At 37.1% G+C, this 20,813-nt stretch overlaps 1 protein-coding gene across 4 annotated transcripts in view; it reads right to left on the bottom strand.

Moving 5' to 3' along the window:
• The window catches only part of EXOC6B (exocyst complex component 6B), a 721,824-nt gene that overhangs the window by 179,294 nt on the left and 521,717 nt on the right, over positions 1–20,813 (bottom strand). For all 4 annotated transcript variants that reach the window (XM_005212511.5, XM_024999183.2, XM_059891507.1 and 1 more), the window contains exon 19: positions 13,348–13,489. In XM_005212511.5, coding sequence (XP_005212568.1) covers positions 13,348–13,489 — 142 coding nt within the window. The remainder of the gene's footprint in view (positions 1–13,347; positions 13,490–20,813) is intronic.

Raw genomic sequence — 20,813 nt, 5'->3', positions numbered from 1 at the left:
ACAACAGGGTTTGACAGTGATGCATAACCAGGTCAGAGCAGCATGATTCATCTCCATTTTCTTGACAGGGATGGCATCCTCGCCATGGTGAGGAAGAGCAGGTTGCCTGCCTTCAGCGCTCAGGTTGGCAGCACATACTATCAAACGACTAGGCGTCTGGCAGTGGGCTCACAGAGACAATGAGTGTCTTATCTCCTGGAATTCAAGGAACTTCAGCCCATAAACCAAAATAACTGCTGAGTGGGCACTACTCACTGATCCATGTCTGGGAAAAGTCCTTCCAGAGGGTACAGGGTCCATCATCCATAGTCAAAGAGAAGTGACATGGCCCTTTAAACGGCAGTGAAACCTTCTGTTTGGGTTTTCCGTGGCTAAGAAAGGCACATCATAACAGCACAGCACCTAGCATGACAAACCTTGCTGGTGTGGGAAGACAACAGCGAGCAAAGCAGGGTTTTGTATTGCCTATTTTTGACAGAAGGAAGATATCTGCAGTTGTGTTCTTCCCACACCATTTTAGATCTAAGAATTCAAGCTCAATCCTACTTTTAAAAAGAACTAGTAAGGGCCTGGGAAGAGGGAGAGAGACAAAGCCACACAACCTGTATGTTTCTGGGGAAGCCTCTGCATAGGTTGATTGAGAGCTGTGTGACTGAGAAAGTACCTCTCAGAAAAATGGCCTCTATTTTCACCCTACAAATTCCCACTGCACTTTAGTTTTAAATTTGATTTCTTGTATAGAACATCTACAGTGTTCCAGGTCTTGCAGAGAAAACAAGGAATGAAGAGAATGAATGAAATATTGATAGCTATAACTATATTTAATACATATGCATATATAACGGCCAGCTTAATGATTTTCCCTTGCAAATGTGAGTTTCATTGCAAATATTGAGTCAAAATGAGAATGAGAAACAAGAATATAGAACAAAACTGAGAAAAAGGGAAAACAAATGATAGAATAAAGAAAGATGTGTTCTAACAAAGAGTGGCCAACTAAATCCCTGTACATTTCCAACAGAAAATGAAAGCATTTTTCTGAAGAAGAAACATAAAATATTTCTTTCTGATTCCATTAACCAGTCAATCAACCAAAAGACAAAATTCATTAGCCATGGAGCTTGTCTCACAGAACAAGTTATTGTCTCCATCACATTAAAGCAATAACAACTAATTATCCTTAGATTTTCACATGTGCAGAACACTGCAAATTATAGGAAGCAAGTTTATTTTTCTGCATACAAACTCGAAGTCTATCATCAATCTTTCCACTGTAATGTTTCTCAGATGGAAGAGGGCAGAACAGGAAAGCTTGTTTTAAAACTGCAATTTAGAAAGATGAGGCCGAGGATAGAAGCTAAGGGATCTGAAATTAATGATACTGAAACACACAAAATGTCCTTCAATAGTCTGCAACAGGAAATTTGCATCTTCAGGCATTACATATCCTCAAACAAAGGAGGCATCTATTATTTTGATATAACTTAGGAAGATGAGGTTTAAAATTTTATTGGGCTCAAACTTTCTCCATTTGTCTCTTTTCAAGCCTTATATTCTTAAGAGGGCTTAACAGGGCTTTCTTTTTAAGATTTGAAGAGGTACAATTAAAATAATTAAGATACAATTTGAAAAGTGTCTTCTGGATAAAACATAAAACCTATGCTTTAATAGGAAAGGAAGTAAATTCAAGACTTTTCACAAGAATCTCATAATATGTAATGATACCATTTGCTACAATAATTTAACATTTCTAAGATTAAAGTAAATCTTATAGAAAGCCAATTTTTAAAAATCTATTTCTCATATCAGTACTATATTAGTACTAGGTTCTAGTAAGTAAGTTCCCAAAGAAATGTAATCATACTCTTTAGACTTCTGAAATTCAGGACTGCTAACATGATTCACCACGGCAACTCTGGTTTTCCCCAAAACCACACTGACATTTCTAGGGGATACCCTGGTGGCTCAGATGGTAAAAGAATCTGCCTGCAATGAAGGAGACCACGGTTCAATCCCTGGGTCAGGAAGATCCCCTGGAGAAGAAAATGGCAACCCACTCCAGTATTCTTGCCCAGAGAAGCCCACGGACAGAGGAGCCTGGCGGGTTACATAGTTCACAGGGTCGCAAAGAGTTGGACCACAACTGAGTGACTAACACTTCCACTGTTTCATAGTGCTTTAGGTATTGACTAGACAGCTTGCTTTCTTCCTAAACTAATATTATCCAAAGTAAATAGCATAAAGTAGGCTGGGACAATCTTGTCTTAATCATACAGAAAGTTTCTTTGAGAAAAAAAACCACTGACCCTATTCCAATGGTCATTAAGTTTATAAGAACCCTTAATGGCAATCACTCAAAGCCTGCTTTCTACTTCCATATACTCTGTTCCCTGATGAACATGTTATCAAGTTCCCTGATGAACACGGTATCATACATAATATAATAAAAACTATAAGAAACGTATTTGATATTTACTGGTGCTTACAAATATGTATGTATTAGGATTTATAAAGCATTTCATTACATTATCTCATTTAATATAACAATATAAATTATAACAATTTTCCATACATATAAACATATCCACACAATCTTCCCTCCCACGATAAACTATAATATCTTAGAACTAAATAGCCCACCAGGCTCCTCTATCCATGGAATTCTCCAGGCAAGAATACTGGAGTGGTTTGCCATTTTTCTCTCCAGGGGAATCTTCCCAACCCGGTAATTGAGCCCAGGTCTCCCACATTGCAAGTGGATTCTTTACTGTCTGAGCCATCATGGAAGCCAGAACTAAATAGAAACTCAGAAACAGTCTAGCCAAGTGTTCCCATATTGGAACACTTTGGGCTTCCCAAGAAGCCCAAATTCAGATTTAATGAATTAACAAGATCATACAGCAAATCAGTGGCAAAACTGAGGTCGTAATACAACTTTCCTTCCAGGTTAATACTCTATGACAACGATAATGACACAGACAACGAGAATAGCAGCTAGCAGTTACTGAGCATTTGTTATGTATTAATTACTCAACCAACTGAACAAGTCTGTGAGATAGTATAATTGTAAATTCATTTTATAAGTAGAGAGACTGAGGTTTAGAAGAGGAATAAAATATGTCCAAACTACTAAATATAATATATAATGATAAAAATCAGAAGTGATAGAAACAGATTGATGTCAAAGGCCAATCTGTTTGCATCACCTCTGATTTTAATTATTATATATTATACAGGTGATATATCAAAAAGTGACTGTTGTTGGCAAGAACGGCTTTATAATCCATAGAAGTTGGTAGGATATGTGTACTCAAGTTGCCAATTGTCCATTCTCCTAAGAGAATATTCCTTGGGGTTCCAACTACATCCCTGTTTGTCTTGCTGTTCACATCACATGACATCCATTCCAAGCCACTTCTTACTTCTATTCCCTTCCATCGTCAGAGCTGACCAGAAAGATCCAGAAACTTGGGTAGTTGCTGAATCATTTTTATTCATTCAATAAATAAATATTAAGTAAGTACCACATGTCAGGTACTATGTAAGAGACTAAGGAGACATGCGTGAGCAGACATGATCCCTAACCTAAATGATCTATTTATCTTTTTCTGGGGTCCTATGAAATCCATGTATTCAAAATAAGCCCTCCTCTTTTTTTGAACTATTTTGAATAAATTTTTGTTTCATGCAATAAGCATAATTTAATTAAGACAGATGATTGAAGATTGACTTGGCAATCCAAAGACTTTATTTAAAAAGTAGAATATTTGGAATTTATTAACAGGTGATGGCAGGGAAAAGGGCATTAAGACATCCCTTCATTTCCTAGGATGAGAAGTTAATGGTCAGTGGAATATGGCAGCCAAGCTCAAAATTAAGGTATTATTTTGAGTCACCTGGGAACAAGTTCTCATTGAAGGTGAAGCTTTGGAGGACTAGGTTGTCCTAGAATTTAGCATTAGTTAAATTAGCTTGGTCTTGTCTGACTCTTTGAGATCTCATGGACTATAGCCCACCAGGCTCCTCTGTCCAGGGGATTTTCCAGCAAGAATACTGGCGTGGGTTGCCACTTCCTTCTCCAGGTTGTCCTGACATTGTTCAATTTAAGTAAACTGAAGAATATGAAAAGTTTTCATGTAAAAGCTTTTACTAACACTGGGCAACTTACAATGAAAATGGGGCACAAACTGCTCTTTCAAGTTATGAACTGACACACCATCTGCCTTCATACTTTCACCACATCTCCTTGAAAAATGCAAGGGTGCTAAGAGAAAGTTTGAAACCTTGATTCCTCGGTCTTCTCCAGAATGCTTTCCATTGTGTCTCCCTTGCCACAGAAGGGTAGCACTCTGCTCTGCTCTACCCCTTACTGAATATTGACCCGTGACTAGGATCTAAACACAACGTGGTCTCAAAGGTGATATGCTAAATAAGAGTAGCAGAGAATACATTCAGAAAGAAACAGAAGAGTTTTCTAAGGAATCTCTAGGGGGAAAAAAAACAACAGTGTGGATATGCATTTTTTACTACTTATTCAAGGACAACTAAACATAATTTTGAATGACAAGTTAATTACTATAAGGCATCTCACCAGAGAGGCGTGATTTAATACATGAGCTAGTAGTCACTTTGTACAGTTTGGTTAGCTGATGCAGTTTGGATTTGAAAAATATGAAAAGTGAAAGTGTTAGTTGTGCAGTCGTATCCAACTCTGCAACACCATGGACTGTAGTCTGCCAGGCTCCTCTGTCCATGGAATTCTCCAGGCAAGAATACTGGAGTGGGCAGCCATTCCCTTTTCCAGGGGATCTTTCTGACCCAAGGATCGAACCCATGTCTCTTGTACTGCAGGTGGATTCTTTACCATCTGAGCCACCAGGGAGTTTAACACTGGCGTAGTTATTCAAGATCAAAATTCCTTTTGCAAATGTAAACTTCAAAGGTTGTAAGAGAAGAATGGATGTGAGAGCTGTCACATATGGTTCCATGATGCTTCTGACCAGGGTCCTGAGGACTCACTTCTCTACTGTCTCCCTCTCACCAGGAAGAGATTGGTAAAGGGATGCCTGAAAGTTCTCAGACTCTTGTAGGGAGTCTATGGGGATAATTAACTATACAGAGGTGGACAGTCAAGGATAGCTGGACCCAAGTAACAGAAAAAACAAAAAGTGAGTACAGTTACCTCAAATGGCAGGTATTTGGGCTTAGTACTTAAAATTCAGAAAGATCACTTTATAAAGATTCTTTAGTTCAGAAGCTCCAGTTGCAAAATCATAAGCAAGCCTATTAAGGTCTGTCCCAGTAAGATTTGCTAAAACATCTCACACCTGAGTCAGAGGAGAGCCTGCTATACCACAAGGGAAACTTGTAGCCATTTGTTTTAGTAAATATATACTAAGAGATAGAAAATTCAGACTTTTCAGTACTGGGCTATTTGATCCTGACTTTGAGCTAAAACTACTTCTCTAGGAATGTAGAAAGTGATCTGATCTTTCAGTTAGAGTGGGGTTTATGGAGTTAAGTGACAAATGGTGTTCTGCCAATATTTTATACCATAATTCGCTCAGTAAAGTCATGAATCTAATCTGAAATTGTTTTATTAAGTCCTGAGTTTAGGCAGATTCTCCACATTGGTTTCTTGACCTGTAAAGCAAGGGCTATTGTGGTAAGAAGGGTGAAATACAAGGCTTTGGAGTCCTTGCTCCTTTCCAAAATAGCAAACCGAGCTCTGGTTAACTTGACCATCAAAGAGCTGGGAATTTGGCAAGATGCATACTATTAACCTTTCTGTACAAGGACTTGGTCTATTCTGTGCAAAAGGCTTATGGGCCCTGGGAAAAGATGGATTATGGCAAATTTTAAAAGATGCAATTGCTGCTGCATTTCCTCACAACCAAATGTCCCCTGGATTTGGTTTAATTGTTATATTTTTAACACACCAATCTTTCAAATAATTTAGGAACGTGAACAGATTATTAAAATATGAAAATATTTAACATTATAACTCATGTAACAGTGGAAGTGGGAAAGAAAACAAAAAACATATGAAAGCATATGGATAAAGAAATGACAGCTATAATAAATAAATTTTCCATGGCTGTATACAAATGATTTTATGTATAGTATCTCATTTGACTTCATAACAATACTGTGAGAAAAATATACAGGGATTATCATTTCCAGTTTACTGATGGACTCAAGAGAGGTTAGATGAGTTGCTTCATTCACTCATTCACATAATGCTTGAATTATGATGCATAAATATGCTAAAGCTTCCAAATCATCTCTATTATGGATTACTGCAACAGCCTTACAACAGATCTCTGAGGCTCCTGATAAATTGGAGAGTTCCTTTTCAAACCACATATCTAATGAATTTAGATTCATTACCCTCCTAATTAACATCAGTGGTTTCCCATTTTGTTTCAAGCCTCCAGCATGGTACTTTGTATGGAGTAGGGGCTTCACATGAATTTTTTGAATAAATGAACAAATTACTGAATTAGTGCTGTTAACAAGTAGTTGAGCCTGAATATGAACCTAGACCTCCATATTTTTAGAATATACAAAGTAAAACATTTGGAAATTCCAAAGCTGGACACAGACTGAACATCCTAGTACATGAAAGTTACAAAAGCCGAAGTTTTATCAAGGAGGTAAGCATTAGGTCATCAAGACCTGCTAGTATTCAAAATCCAGTTTCTCTGTTGGGATCCAGTGTTCCAATATCCAAAACTACATATAAGACATACAAACATATGGAGAATATAAGATGAACTCAAACAGAGAAGAAATACCGAGAGATTACTGTCAATTTTTAAAGGAAAAGGAATATTTTCTTCATATCTCCTAAGTCCTAATAATTGTCACCTTAAAGGTACTTGGTTTGACAGTCTGTCAGTAAGAAATCAACAACATTCCTAGATGGTGGTATCCAAAGCAGTAGGTACCATCTCTAGTAAACATCTGAGCTAACTAATTGATTTCTTGCAAAAGCATAAGCTAAGAATTAGAAAATTATCAGTTCTGGATGATAACTTTCCAAATAAATATGGAAGCTTGACAGACAGGTACAAAAAAGCACAACATAAATCAAATAAAAGGGCATCTCCAAACCTAACTGATTCACAAACTACAGAAACTGCAAAGGACCTTCTGAGAGTTGCTGGATGTTTATTAACTGCTGTTAATAAACAGCAGTTTATTAATTGCTGACAATGATAACAATAGGAGAAGTTATTCCTTACTGCATATTTAATATTTTGCCAGTAATGAAATAAACTCTTTCATGCATTATCTCATTTAATTCTGAACCCATTCCTGTAATATTAGGTACTATTATTGTACCTATTTCATAAATGGAGCTGTAAGAGGTTAATTTATACACAATCACACTAAAAAGAAGTAGTGACTTGAATCCATCTGATTGAGCTGACTCTAAAATTTGAGTTCTTAATGACTACACTATACTAATTGATTATCTCATGCTTGTATGCATACAATTCATCTAAGTATTTGAATCTAACAAAGTGGCAGGCCAGGCCTCAGAGTCAAACACTAAAGATACATTCACATTCTATCTTGTCCAAAGTTTTATTTAAGACCTATACACAGTTCTTCCAAGGACTCACAGACAATAGCAAAAATACCTCACGTACACACCACTGGGTAGAAAGATGTAAGTGTTAATTATCTTGTCATTTGGAGTTGCTTTAATACGCCTCTGTATAGTTATGTGAATCTTATGTATCATTTCTTTAAGATTTTTTATAGACCACTGAGCATCTAAAGAAGAAAATGAGGGGGATGGTATAGCAAAAGACATAGAATTCTTTCTTTTAAATTAAAATAAATGTCCATGAAAAGTTTTTTGACAGACAAATTAATGCCAATCAGAAATGAAACATTAAATTCTAAATCAATGAACCTTAGAGGCTCCTCAATATACGGAGAAAAAATTTCAGTGGTAATAGGGTTATTAGAGGCACTGTCACGCTTTACAAATGTTAGCTTCAAGCTGATCCCAATTACAAAAGGCTATTACAGATACTGAATGGCTTTTCAGATAAGACACTGGCCCCTGGAACTCCTTTTGCAAAATTAACAAACTATTTGCACAGTTTCCAACTTTTCATTAAATGGTCTCTCTTCCTCAATATTAACTGAAATATGGCTCTCTACTAAGGATACCAATTCACCTATAAATTGTCTAAAGTAGAAACTGTTCATTCTTCCATATAAAATAAATTTCCGAATTGGGCTATAAGATGGGCCTTTTCCTTATTCTCTCAGTGCTCCTCCTCCTCAAGGTTAATATATTTTAGCTTATCACCCTTCATCCCTCTTTACCTTTTAGCTCTATCAAAAATGCAGTCACAAGTCATTCCCAATAATTCAGATTTTCCTATTCAACCAATGGTACTGGTTGTTTATTTAAATTATATTCAGAGTATATCCTGCAAAATGCCAGGCTGGACGAAGCTCAAGCTGGAATCAAAAAGATTGCTGGGAGAAACAACAACAACCTCAGATACGCACATGATACCACTCTAATGGCAGAAAGTGAAGAAGAACTAAAGAGTCTCTTGATGAGGGTGAAAGAGGAGAGTGAAAAAGCTGGCTTGAAACTCAACATTAAAAAAAACGAAGATCATGGCATCCAGTCCTACCACTTCATGGCAAGTAGAAGAAGAAAAAGTGGAAGCAGTGACAGACTCTATTTCTGTGGGCTCCAAAATCACTGTGGACGGTGACTGCAGCCATAAAATTAAAAGACATTTGCTCCTTGGAAGGAAAGCTATCACAAACCTAGACAGTGTATTAAAAAGCATAGACATCACTTTGCTGACAAGTCTGCATAGTCAAAGCTATGGTGTTTCCAGTTGTCATGTATGGCTGTGAGAACTGGACCATGAAGAACTGATGCTTTTGAACTGTGGTGTTGAAGACGTGAGAGTCCCTTGGACAGCAAGGTGATCAAACCAGTCAATCCTAAAGGAAAGCAACCCTGAATATTCATTGAAGGACTGATGGTAAAGCTGAAGCTCCAATACTTTGGCCATTTGATTCAAAGAACCAACTTGTTGGAAAAGATCTTAATGCTGGGAAAGATTGAAGGCAAAAAGGAGAAAAGGGTAATAGAGGATGAAATGGTTAGATAGCATCATTGGACTCAATGGACATAAAGCTGAGCAAACTCTAGAAAAAATTCTATAGCTGCTGGATGCTATCGGAGAAGGCAAAGGCACTCCCACTCCAGTACTCTTTTGCTTGGAAAATCCCATGGACAGAGGAGCCTGGAAGGCTGCAGTCCATGGGGTCGCTAAGAGTTGGACACGACTGAGTGACTTCACTTTCACTTTTCACTTTTGTGCACTGGAGGAGGAAATGGCAACCCACTCCAGTGTTCTTGCCTGGAGAATCCCAGGGATGACAGAGCTTGGTGGGCTGCCATCTATGGGGTCGCACAGAGTTGGACACGACTGAAGTGACTTAGCATAGCATAGGATAGCATGAGAAGAAACTACCCAAGGCTGGGCAAAGAATTATAAGAAAGAAATGACGGAATAATTTGTGGAGTTCTTATATAGCCAGGCATACTTTGGGTTTCCACCAGCCAGAGTTGAAATATCTTCATATACTTGGGGTAATGAGGTAGAATATTTCAAAGGGCATTGCTTTAGATTTGGGGTTAAATCTGACTGAGACAAAAGGTTGCTCTAGACCTAATATAAATGAAAAACAAATCTCAAAAGGATCCAACCAGTAATGCAATTCTAGGTCAGAACAAAATCTAGCACTATTTGAAGGAGTACAACAAAACACAGTAGCAACAGCATACAGTTTTATATGTCATATACCAGAGTTCCTCCATGTGGTCTGTCCACATGAGCTGGTTTAGGCTTCCTCACAGCATGGACACCTCAGGGTAGAGGGACTTGATATACAGCAGCTAAGAACGTGGAGGCTGCATTGTCTTTTATGATCCAGCCACAAAAGCCACTTTTGCCACATTCTGTGGGTTACAATCAAGTCACAAGCTTGCTCAGATTCAAGAGAAGGGGAATTAGATGTTGATTATTTTTTCAATTAAATAATTTTGAACATGCATACAATACTGCACACTTCCCTCTAACAGACGTCAATTCTTAGTAGTGTCAAGATTCTACAAATGATGTGAGGAAAGAGATACTGTGGTTTACATCTTTGAACAATGTTATCTTCACTGCAGAGCTGGGGTGACAGACAGGTAGTATAATTTCCTTCCAACTTGAAAAACCAACTTTTAAATGTGGTGATCTTCTGGTGACAATTTTTTTCAACGTCCATATTTGAAAATGTCTATATTTTACCTTTATCTTTGAAGGATATTTTTCACAAGAAAAAGAATTTTTGAGTTAAGATTAACAGACTTTTTCTTTCAGTATTGTAAAGATGTCCTTCTACTGCTTTCTGGATTGCACTGTTTCTAATTCTTATCATTGTTCTTTTTTACGTAATGTGTATTTTCTTCTGCTTTGAAGACTTTCTCTTTTATTGCTATTTTTAGGGACCATAATGTGCCTGGGCGTGGCTATACGTTTATCTTGCTAAAAATTTGTTAAGCTTTTTAAATCAGTGAGTTAACACTTTTTTTAATCAAATCTGGAAAAGATTTCAGCTATAGTCATTCCACCTTTTCCTTTATATTATTGACTATATTCTGTTTTCTAAAGGCCCTGCCCACTATTTTCAACATTTGTATAATCAATGGGTCTATTTCTATTTGTCATTTTTTCTTGTTATAGGTCATATTTCCCTACATATTTGTTTGTCATATTTTAGGGTTTTTTAAATTTTTTAATGTTTATCTTATTTTTTTGGTCTCAGTGGGTCTTCATGGCTGCACACAGGCTTTCTCCACTTGCAGAGAGCGGGGGCTCATCTGCAGCTGCAGTGAGCGGGCTTCTCATCGCAGTGGCTCCTCTTGTGCACGGGCTCTAGGCACACAGGCTCAGCAGTTGCAGCCTGCTGGTTCTAGGGCGCATGGGCTTCATCAGTCATAGTTTACAGACTTTAGTTGCTCAGCGGAATATGGAATCTTCCTGGACCAGGAACTGAACCTGTGTTTCCTACACTGGCAGGTGGATTCTTATCCACTGTACCACCAGGGAAATCCCAAATTTTAGTTTTTTGATGTGAAATTATAGATGCTAGATGGTGGGAATCTGAAAACATTTTCATGTTCCTCTTCCTTCAAAGACTCTTGAATGTTTTGGCAGGCAGTTATTTTACTGGTGGATTACCTTCATCTTGTCAAGTCTTGTTATTAGGCTTTATTAGGGTGGATCAAGATTAGCTCTTACTCCAGAGCTTGAAAAGTATTCTTAATGCCTAACTTTTAAGGGTATTACTGAATGCACAATATGTTAGGGTGGTCTTTCCATTCTGGTTGGTCAGAATTCCAGAGCTTCCTAGCACTCTGTGACATCTGGCATTCCTATTCAGCTCATAACTCCTTAGTGGCTATTCTCTGCTAAGCCTCCCAGAGTTTTACACCACACATGGCAACTTAGTTTTTGATCAAAGACTCAAGGGATCTCCAATGCATATTTCTAGAGCTATTTCTCTAAACAACTCCTTGCTCTATGGTACCTTGGTCCATAAACCTAAGCTAAGGTGTCTCAACAGTTCTATATGCCAATCTCTGGGTATTTTCCTATGTAAAACACAGCTTTTTATAGGGGTTCTACTTTTCTGTGCTGTGTCTGGATAGTGCCCTTAGACAGAAAACAAGAGCAAATGTCAAGGTTACCTTGTGCACTTCCCCTTTGAAGGATCATAGTCGTGTGCTGTCTGCTGTCTAATGCATGAAAAAGGTTGCTTCATACAGTTAATCCAGTTTTAGAGCTGTTTATGGCAAAAGGGTGACTTTGATAGCTGTTACACCATGATGCTGGAACTGGAAGTCTTATTTAATTAACTAAAAATAGCATAGCCTTAATTTCTAGCCATCAAAAGTCAACCAAGAGGTGGAATTCCCAGGCAGTCCAGTGGTCAGGACTCCACGCTTCCACTGCAGGGAACCCAGGTGCAATACCTGGTTGGAGAACTAAGATCCTGTGGTTGCGTGGTACATTAAAAAAAAAAATGTCCACAAAAGGAAACCAATTAGCAGTAGAAAAATAAAAAGGTGAGGCAGAAGTATTAGTACACTTATGTAATTTTTCACTATTTTAATTTTTCTAGAAACAGAAGTTTCCAGAAGTCATATCATTTTAGTTCATTTTCATTTCTCACCAATGGCACAGTGAGATGTGCACTGATGGCACACACTTTTCATCCCTTCCTTCTTTGCTAACCAAAGCCTGATTTCATGTTTAATTCCAAGTAGATGATTCATGATAAATGAACTATGTCAGGAATGATGCTCCTCTTTCACTCTGCCAGATACTCAATCCCCCAGCCTCCCTGAGAGCTGGAGGTGATCATACACCTATACACCTATATATATATATATTTTGCATGTAATGAATAATTTATTTATTTATGAAACTAGATTAGAATCTGGACTGTGATAAATCTACTAATTACACACGAAAATAAGACTCATTCACTTCTTCAATATTATACAACTATATTTTGATCAACGAGACATACAGGAAAGTTTGTTAGGGGTTTACTGAAAAGATTTTAATTTTTTAAATAAAAAAGACTAGGTGATCTTGGCACCTTTTTTGTCCATTGAATGTGAGTCCTTTCTGACTATAATATAGATGAGAAGGAAAATTCTATATTCCTAAGTGTGACAGAGGAGAGGGAACAAAAGAGCCTGGGTCCTTGATGACATCACTGAACAACTAAATTAGTACAGCAACCCACGGTCTCTGAGAAAATCAAAACCTATTTAACTACTCTGCCTAAGGTTTTCTGTTTTGACCTGTCATAGAAAGCATTTCTGACTGATAAATGCATACTCCATTTATTCTTTAGACTAAGAAGAGTTTGCACATAAGATGAAAAAATAATTTTAAATTACAAGATAAAAAGCAAATGGTTGAGAACTGCATTCTTTTGAAGTCTATGAACTAATCAGGTTTCCTTTGCTGTGTATGAAATGCATGTCTGCCTTGTATTCCCCCTAGACTTCCATGCAGCCAGGGGTCTTTTTCCTATATGTGGGCCTATGCACTTTTGGGTGTTCAAATTAGCTTGCTGACAGAGTCTTACTTTTAGACCTACAAATTATTTCTGTCACTTAGGTATTTTTTGACTCCATTAGGACCAAAACCCCACAGACCTAAAGCTTTTTTCCTGCAGTAGTGAGCAGGCAGGTAAAACAAACAAAGAGATGGTTTCCTGTCTTACGTTCACATTCTCTGACATCCAGGTTGAACTGCTGTAATGCTCCCAAGGTGAGCTGCCTTACTTCAGCTTCCAGCAAAAGTTGCATCAAAGATGTGGCTAAATGCTTGCAAGCTGACATACATGCTGTCTGGGCCACCTTTCCCTGAAATACAAGAAAGCAAATCATAAGGTTGATGGATTAAAATGAAATTCCAACAAAAATTAAAATCATTTATTTTTCAATTAGGAATTTCTTTAAAGGTTTTCTCCATCATGATAACCCTTCCTTTCAAATAATTTTGAAATTAATAGCACCTGATGGCAAACATCTTAAATATTAGCTCCATCACCATTTAGTTATGTCACTATAATACTCAGCTAAAATTCATAAATCCCAGCTCTTCATTCACAAAATGTTTTTTCCCCTAAATCAACAATAGATAAACAATACTCAAAATCTTAATTAAACTGAGAAGGAATGTTTCCAGAGAGAATAAATTTCAGCAATCCCTTCAAAACTACTGTAGTTCTTAAAGAGCAAATGAAAACAATTTCCTAACTTATCTAGAAACCAAAGTGTTTACTACTTTATGATTTAACACATATAAAATGCTTGAGGCTGGTGCACTGGGACGACCCAGAGGGAGGGTATGAGGAGGGAGGAGGGAGGAGGGCTCAGGATGGGGAACACAGATATACCTGTGGCGGATTCATTTCGATATTTGGCAAAACTAATACAATATTGTAAAGTTTAAAAATAAAATAAAATTAAAAAAATAAAAAATAAAAAAATAAATGAAAAGAATGGTTTAAAACAAAAGAGTTTTCTGAAAAAATTAATAAAAGGGTAAATTTTCTCAGAAAATAAGCACTGAAGTTTATAAGCACATACTCTAAGCTAATTTTTAAAACACTGATATCAAAATTAGTAATTTGCTATTTCTTTGAAAGATTCATTTTTACACTAGTGAATTATATTTTAGTCCCAGGTCTGAGTTATACAGTATGGAGGACATATCCATTTCTTCCCCAGATGTATATTCATTTTATTTCTGCTATTTATCATCTGGTCTGAAAAGCCTGATAAGTTTTTAAAAGTCTGACTCCTCATATTACTCAGTGGATCCTTCTTTTGTGAAATAATGAAGTATTTTAGTCATACAGAAAAATATATATAATTTTATGACGAGCACACATATCCACTAAACATTAGAAATATAGTCAACAGCCCTATGCTGCTGCTGCTGCTAGGTCGCTTCAGTCGTGTCCGACTCTGTGTGACCCCATAGATGGCAGCCCACCGGGCTGCCCCGTCCCTGGGATTCTCTAGGCAAGAACACTGGAGTGAGTTGCCATTTCCTTCTCCAATGAATGAAAGTGAAAAGTGAAATTGAAGTCTCTCAGTCATGTCCAACTCTTAGCGACCCCATGGACTGCAGCCTACCTCCTCCATCCATGGGATTTTCCAGGCAAGAGTACTGTAGTGGGGTGCCATTGCCTTCTCCCAACAGCCCTATATGGCCTCCTTAAATCATTTTCTTCCCTCTCCCCAGAGGTGACCATTTCTTACTTTAAGTATACCATTTGTATTATAAAAACACTATATGACAAGTATATAATAAAAAACAACATCTTATTTTATGTATTTGGAACTTTCTATTACTACACAGGATATCCTTCTACAACTTGCTCTCAATGTTATGAATGTGAATTTTTTTTTTTAATGAAATACATGTGGTTGTAGTTTATTCCTTTAATTATTCCACAGTATCCCATTTTAGGACTATACCATAATTCATTTGTCCATTTTTCTGTTGTTGATGGTTTATGGGGTTTTTTTTTTCCTATTATACCAGATTCTGACTATAGTTTTCATATGTGTGTATATATATACATATATATATATTTTTTTTTTTTTTTTTTGCCACATGTTTCTCTGGGCCAGGGCCTTCTACAAAAGTTGTTGCTGTTGTCTAGCCACTAAATTACATCTGACTCTTTTGCGACCTCATGGACTACAGCCCTCCAGACTTCTCTGTCCATGGGATTTCCCAGGCAAGAATACTGGAGTGGTTGCCATTTCCTTCTCCAGGGGATCTTCCCGACCCAGAGACTGAACCCCTTTCTATTGGCAGGCAGATTCTTTACCACTGAGCCACCAGGGAAGCCCTTTTACAAAAGTAGCAGGCTTTAAACTGAACAAATAGAACAAACAATACCAGAATGAAGTTTTAAATTTGCATGCCTTTTTATATACTTCAGATAATTCCTTTAAGGTTATTTCTTGAATCTACTAGAATGAGAATGATTCATAATGTACATGTGTATATATGAAGAGGAACATGGGTAGAAGCCAGATTTCCAAATACCTAACTATAAATAGCTCTGCCTACCGTATGTTCTGATTTACAATGTTCCTAGATATTTCTGAGTGTCACTTAGTTGCATAATCACCAGCATGAGTACTATAACATTTTTTCCACAATTAAATAAGAGATATTTTATGATTTGTATGTCTGGCTTCTACCTTTGAGAAAGTAAAAAAAAAAAAAAAAGAAACTTTCTAAATTTTATTTGATTTAAAACTATTTTATAGAATAAAAAATAACTAATAAACAGTGAAATTACACATTCTAAAAATGTTCCTCCTCTAGATGGTTCTGTTTGTATGTTCTGAAGACCCATACTCTGTAGGTGATTTAGACAACAAATGGAAATACTTAAGTTAGGGAATAGAGACCAAGTCAGAATGAGGCAATGGAAGCATAAAGTAGCCTAAAGAGAAAAGTCACAAAAAGAAATCCACATTAAATGGCATGCTGGAAACCTAGAACAGGTGCCACCAAGAAACCATATAATTCAACACAGTTGTTAGGCTATGTCCCATGTGAACACTCAGAGGCGGCAGATCAAAGCTGTGAGAAGCCCTATGGCTTTTCAACAATGAGAGTGGGAGTGCAGTGAAGCAATTAGGAAAGACTAAACTGTAAGTCCAGAGATAACACTGCAAATCAGAAGGCAGAGAAAAGGGAAAGACACTCTGTCTTAGGCAGCTGACATCTTATGTTATTTCACTTAATTCTCCCAATCACCCCAAGAAGTTGGCATTATTCTTTCTTGTAGATGAATAAACCTCACTTCTCTGTGAGGTTAAGAAATTTAGACAAACTAATACAGCTATTTGTTACTTCTACCCAATCCTAAATCTGTATCTTTCCAGTAAATCATTACCTAAAAAGCAACAGTAAATCTTACATTGTCTTCTACTGGAACAGTTGGGCAGAAACAGGTTCAGATAATAACAGGGTTGACAGGTTATCCAAGACATAAAAACTAGGTCCAAACAGGTAGGACAGTAGTAGCTCAGGAGCCAACTCTTCAAATTCTGCGTATCTGCTGGGGCATGCTTTTTAACTTGAAGTCCAAAATAATTATCTAGGCCAAGATTGATATTTAAAGGTCCTAACAAACTGAACAAGGAGATGTTGTAAAAATTAAACAGCTAAAAGTCCAATTAAGCTGGAGTCTGAGAAGATAACATTTGAAAAGCTTGTTTTGAGCAGTCAAAACAGATTGCCAAGGAGAAGCAAAACTGACCTAATAAAATTAAAATAAGATAGCTCACAATCAGAAAGACCAAGGTTTGAATTTTTGTCTCCATCACTTTTTAGAAATGCAATTTAGGACAAGTTAGTTGATTCTTGGACTTCCTGGTGGCTCAGACAGTAAGGCGTCTGTCTACATTGTGAGAGACCTGGGTTCGATCATTATTTATCTCAAAATATTAAACAGCTTATCAACTTTAGCATTAACATGAAACAAATCTATCAGCTGATATCAATAGAGCCAAAGGCACTTGTACTTGACCATATGCTATATACTACCTTAACATACTGAATTACTTAACTGTCCTCCAATCACTTTCCACCTCATTTCCTCCCACTCAAGCTAATTCTTTATTTCCAAACATAGTGATAATTGCAGAAATGTATATTTTCATTGTTAAACATTTTTTCTAATTCTAGAAAGCATTTTGGAGCTTTGCTAATTCACAGTCTGCTATTCATTCTCCCATTTCCCTTTTTACTTCTGGTTACCACAGCATCCATAGGTTTTGTAAGAAAGGATAAACAGTAACTCAGGCAATAATAATCAAAGCATTAAGCAATAAAAATTGGTGCTTTCACCCTCTTTATTAAGTAATCTGTTTATGAAGTAGATTCTTTCTAGGGATGAACTGCCAAACTCTAGGACCAGGATAAAAATCTGGAACATAAAAAAACTTAATATGACCAAAACTGCCTTTGGATGCCCCCAGGAACACTTTCAAATCACAACCTAGATAATCACAACTAGGTTATATCTTATGAGGCTATGATAGTCTTAGTGTACAGAGACTACACATGAATAGAAATAGAATGTCAGAGAAGATGAAAAATGACCTAAGCGTTATCATCATATTTTGAATATATGAGGAACCTGGGATGCAGGGAGATTTGAGTCATGCAGTCTTATAAAAAGTTCTAGAGGCAACATCATACTGCCTCTTGATGCAGCTACAATATTTCCGTATTCCAAGAGAGTCAATAAATATCAACTAAATGAACTAAAAGTCAATTACCAAAGGACTTAAATAGTTCATACTACTTATCAATTCATTTAAAATACCTTTTTTAAAAAAAAGTTTTGGGAAACCAAGAAGAGTACATTGGTGAAAATTCATATTGTAAATTCAAAGTCAGGCTTATTACCATAGTGAGAACCCTCACTGGGCGTAAGTCAAGATCTGTGATAATACATTTTTGGTTTTCACCATGGAGCTCTTTAGTAACCAAATCAACCCACTTCCTTCAAAAATACATGCAGATTCACATCATCCAATTTGAATTATTCCATCTACCTCCTATTCTCTATTTACAGTCTCCCTTGTAACACAAAACTTTGCACTAAATGATTTACTGCAGTGTCATTTCATGCATCTACATTTCCTTGAAATTTATGTGATTTGCAAGGAAAGACACTATGGCATTTAAAACTTTGGTGTATCTAAATGAAGCAACAGTTCTAGACTGCAAAGTAGGTACACACTGCCATCCAACTTTATGCTTTGGGGCTATCTCATTCTCTTCTACAAAAAGGGAGATGCCATCCATTGTTTCATACATAGATATAACATAGATATAAACACAACTAAAAAAGATACATAGGAATCTCACAGATTTCAAATAAATACAGAAAGCTTAGTATTCATAACTTTCAATTACTACGTACTTCAATTATACAATACTTAGTGCTATGTCATAGTAGTAAAAACGAGTAGAGGTGAACAGTTTAGAGAAAGCATCATCACCCACAGTATCACCACAAATCCTACCACCATCACCAGAGCAGCTGCTTCCATATATTGAGCACTGACTATGTGCCAAGTGTTTTGAAAATAGTTTCTCATATAATTCTCACAAGAACCCCATGAGGTATTTAACCCTCTCTTTATAGATAAGGGTAGAGAAGTTAAGCCATATGAAAATACCTTATGAGTTGTGGACCAAAGATGTGAATTCAGCCTTGTCAAACTCCAAAGGCTCTTATCATTTGATTCTGCCTGCCAGTAAAAGTCCTTGTGATACTTATTATATTGTCTTTCTGTAGTTTTGAGACTGTGGGTAAGGGAATGAAGAGGACAAAAAGAAAACTTCTTTTTTCTCCCTTCTCCATCTAAGTAAGCATCCACAGAACACTGGATTCACAGATGTTTAGAACGAATCCCAACCACAGCTCTCTGTCAACCTACTGGGATCAGATCTGACCTCCGGATCATCAAGAATCTTAACTACATGACTTTAAGTGGTAAAAGCCAAATTTCTCTCTGTGGATAATCTTAAGTTTCAAAGTAAGGAAAGAAGGCGAGGAACTATTCTGTGAAAGAGCTGTCTTTTCACACCAACTTTCTTCTCTGCTCTCTGAGTAACACTCCATTGCTTACAGTATAATGTGTCAAATTTTATCTCTCTCTAGTTATTTAAAGAGTTATTTCACTGTGAAAGAGAAAAGTTCAGACACAGAAACTGTTCTAGCAAGGCAAGTAAGAACTACTCAGAGAGAAGTAAATCCACCCTATACACTGCTCATTCTTTCTGTGTACCCATGCCTCTAATTCCTTAACCTTCTGCCCTGGCCACGACTGTACACAGTTTCTTCCGGCTGTCCTTTCTTCACTGAACAAGCATGTTGTCTTGTTCTTTTTCCTCAGTATCCCATAGACACGGGTACGGCCGCTTCATTCTCGGAGCACTACACTTCCCATTTACTTAGAATGGATATTCTAGAAGCCACGTTCAGAGAGCAGAGTTCTGGATCACCCCATATGTTCCTGTTGTCTGTGACCCATGTTTTGAACTTTGTTTCCTATGTGCTGCAGAAACCCCATGGCAAAGTCTTTATATCTAAACCATCTTAAAAATCATATAGCCTGTCCAAGCAGTTTTTCCTACAACTGTATCCATGTCTTAGGAAGGATTATAATCCTGTTTAAAGAGTAATCTCAAATTCAATTAGAGAATCTATATAAATATCCACTCATCAAAAGATTCACAAAGCCCTATTTTAGATAAACAAATATTCCCTAACAACTACAGAAAATTAAGCCCAAGGGTGATAGTTAAAATATCCTAGGCAAGGTATGTGGTGTTATTTGATGACATTAGTAGAGTCTACAATGAGATGGTGAACCTCTAGTAAACCAAAAATAAGAAAAACACAACACAAAGTAAATAAGGGGAAATAATCCCTAATCAATTTCTCGTGAAAAAATTAATAAGTTCAAATGAAAAAGCAGAGTCAAAAGAAAACTAGGATGTAGATGGAAGGAGGTGTCAGAGGAGGGATGTAATAGATGCCATAAACCTGGTTCTCAGACTCACCCACCTGTTTCACTCTTATTCTCAGTCATTTTTCAAGAAACACAAGAAACTGTTTAAAAATACTTTTCACTACCCATGGTTTTATTGAGGTATGATCACAAACTGTACATATGGAGATCTTAAGAATATACAGCTTGATGACCTTTGTTATTCAGTCACTCAGTTGTGTCTGACTCTTTGCAACCCCATTGACTACAACACACCAAGCTTCCCTGTCCATCCCCAACTCCCGGAGCTTGTGCAAACTCATGCCCATCGAGTTGGTGATGCCATCCAACCATCTCAGCCTCTGTCATCCCCTTCTCTTCCTACCTTCAATCTTTCCTAGCATCAGGGTCTTTCCCAATGAGTCAGTTCTTTGCATCAGGTGGCCAAAGTATTGGAGCTTCAGCTTCACCATCAGTCTTTCCAATAAATATTCAAGATTGATTTCCTTTCAGTTCAGCCACTAAGTTGTGTCCAGCTCTTTGCAACCCCATAAACCACAGCACGCCAGGCCTCCCTGTCCATCACCAACTCACAGAATCTACCCAAACTCAGGTCCATTGAGTCAGTGATGCCATCCAA

This window comes from Bos taurus, chromosome 11 (genome assembly GCF_002263795.3).
Source record: "Bos taurus isolate L1 Dominette 01449 registration number 42190680 breed Hereford chromosome 11, ARS-UCD2.0, whole genome shotgun sequence".
Taxonomy (NCBI): domain Eukaryota; kingdom Metazoa; phylum Chordata; class Mammalia; order Artiodactyla; family Bovidae; genus Bos; species Bos taurus.
This window is presented reverse-complemented; position numbering and strand designations above follow the sequence as displayed.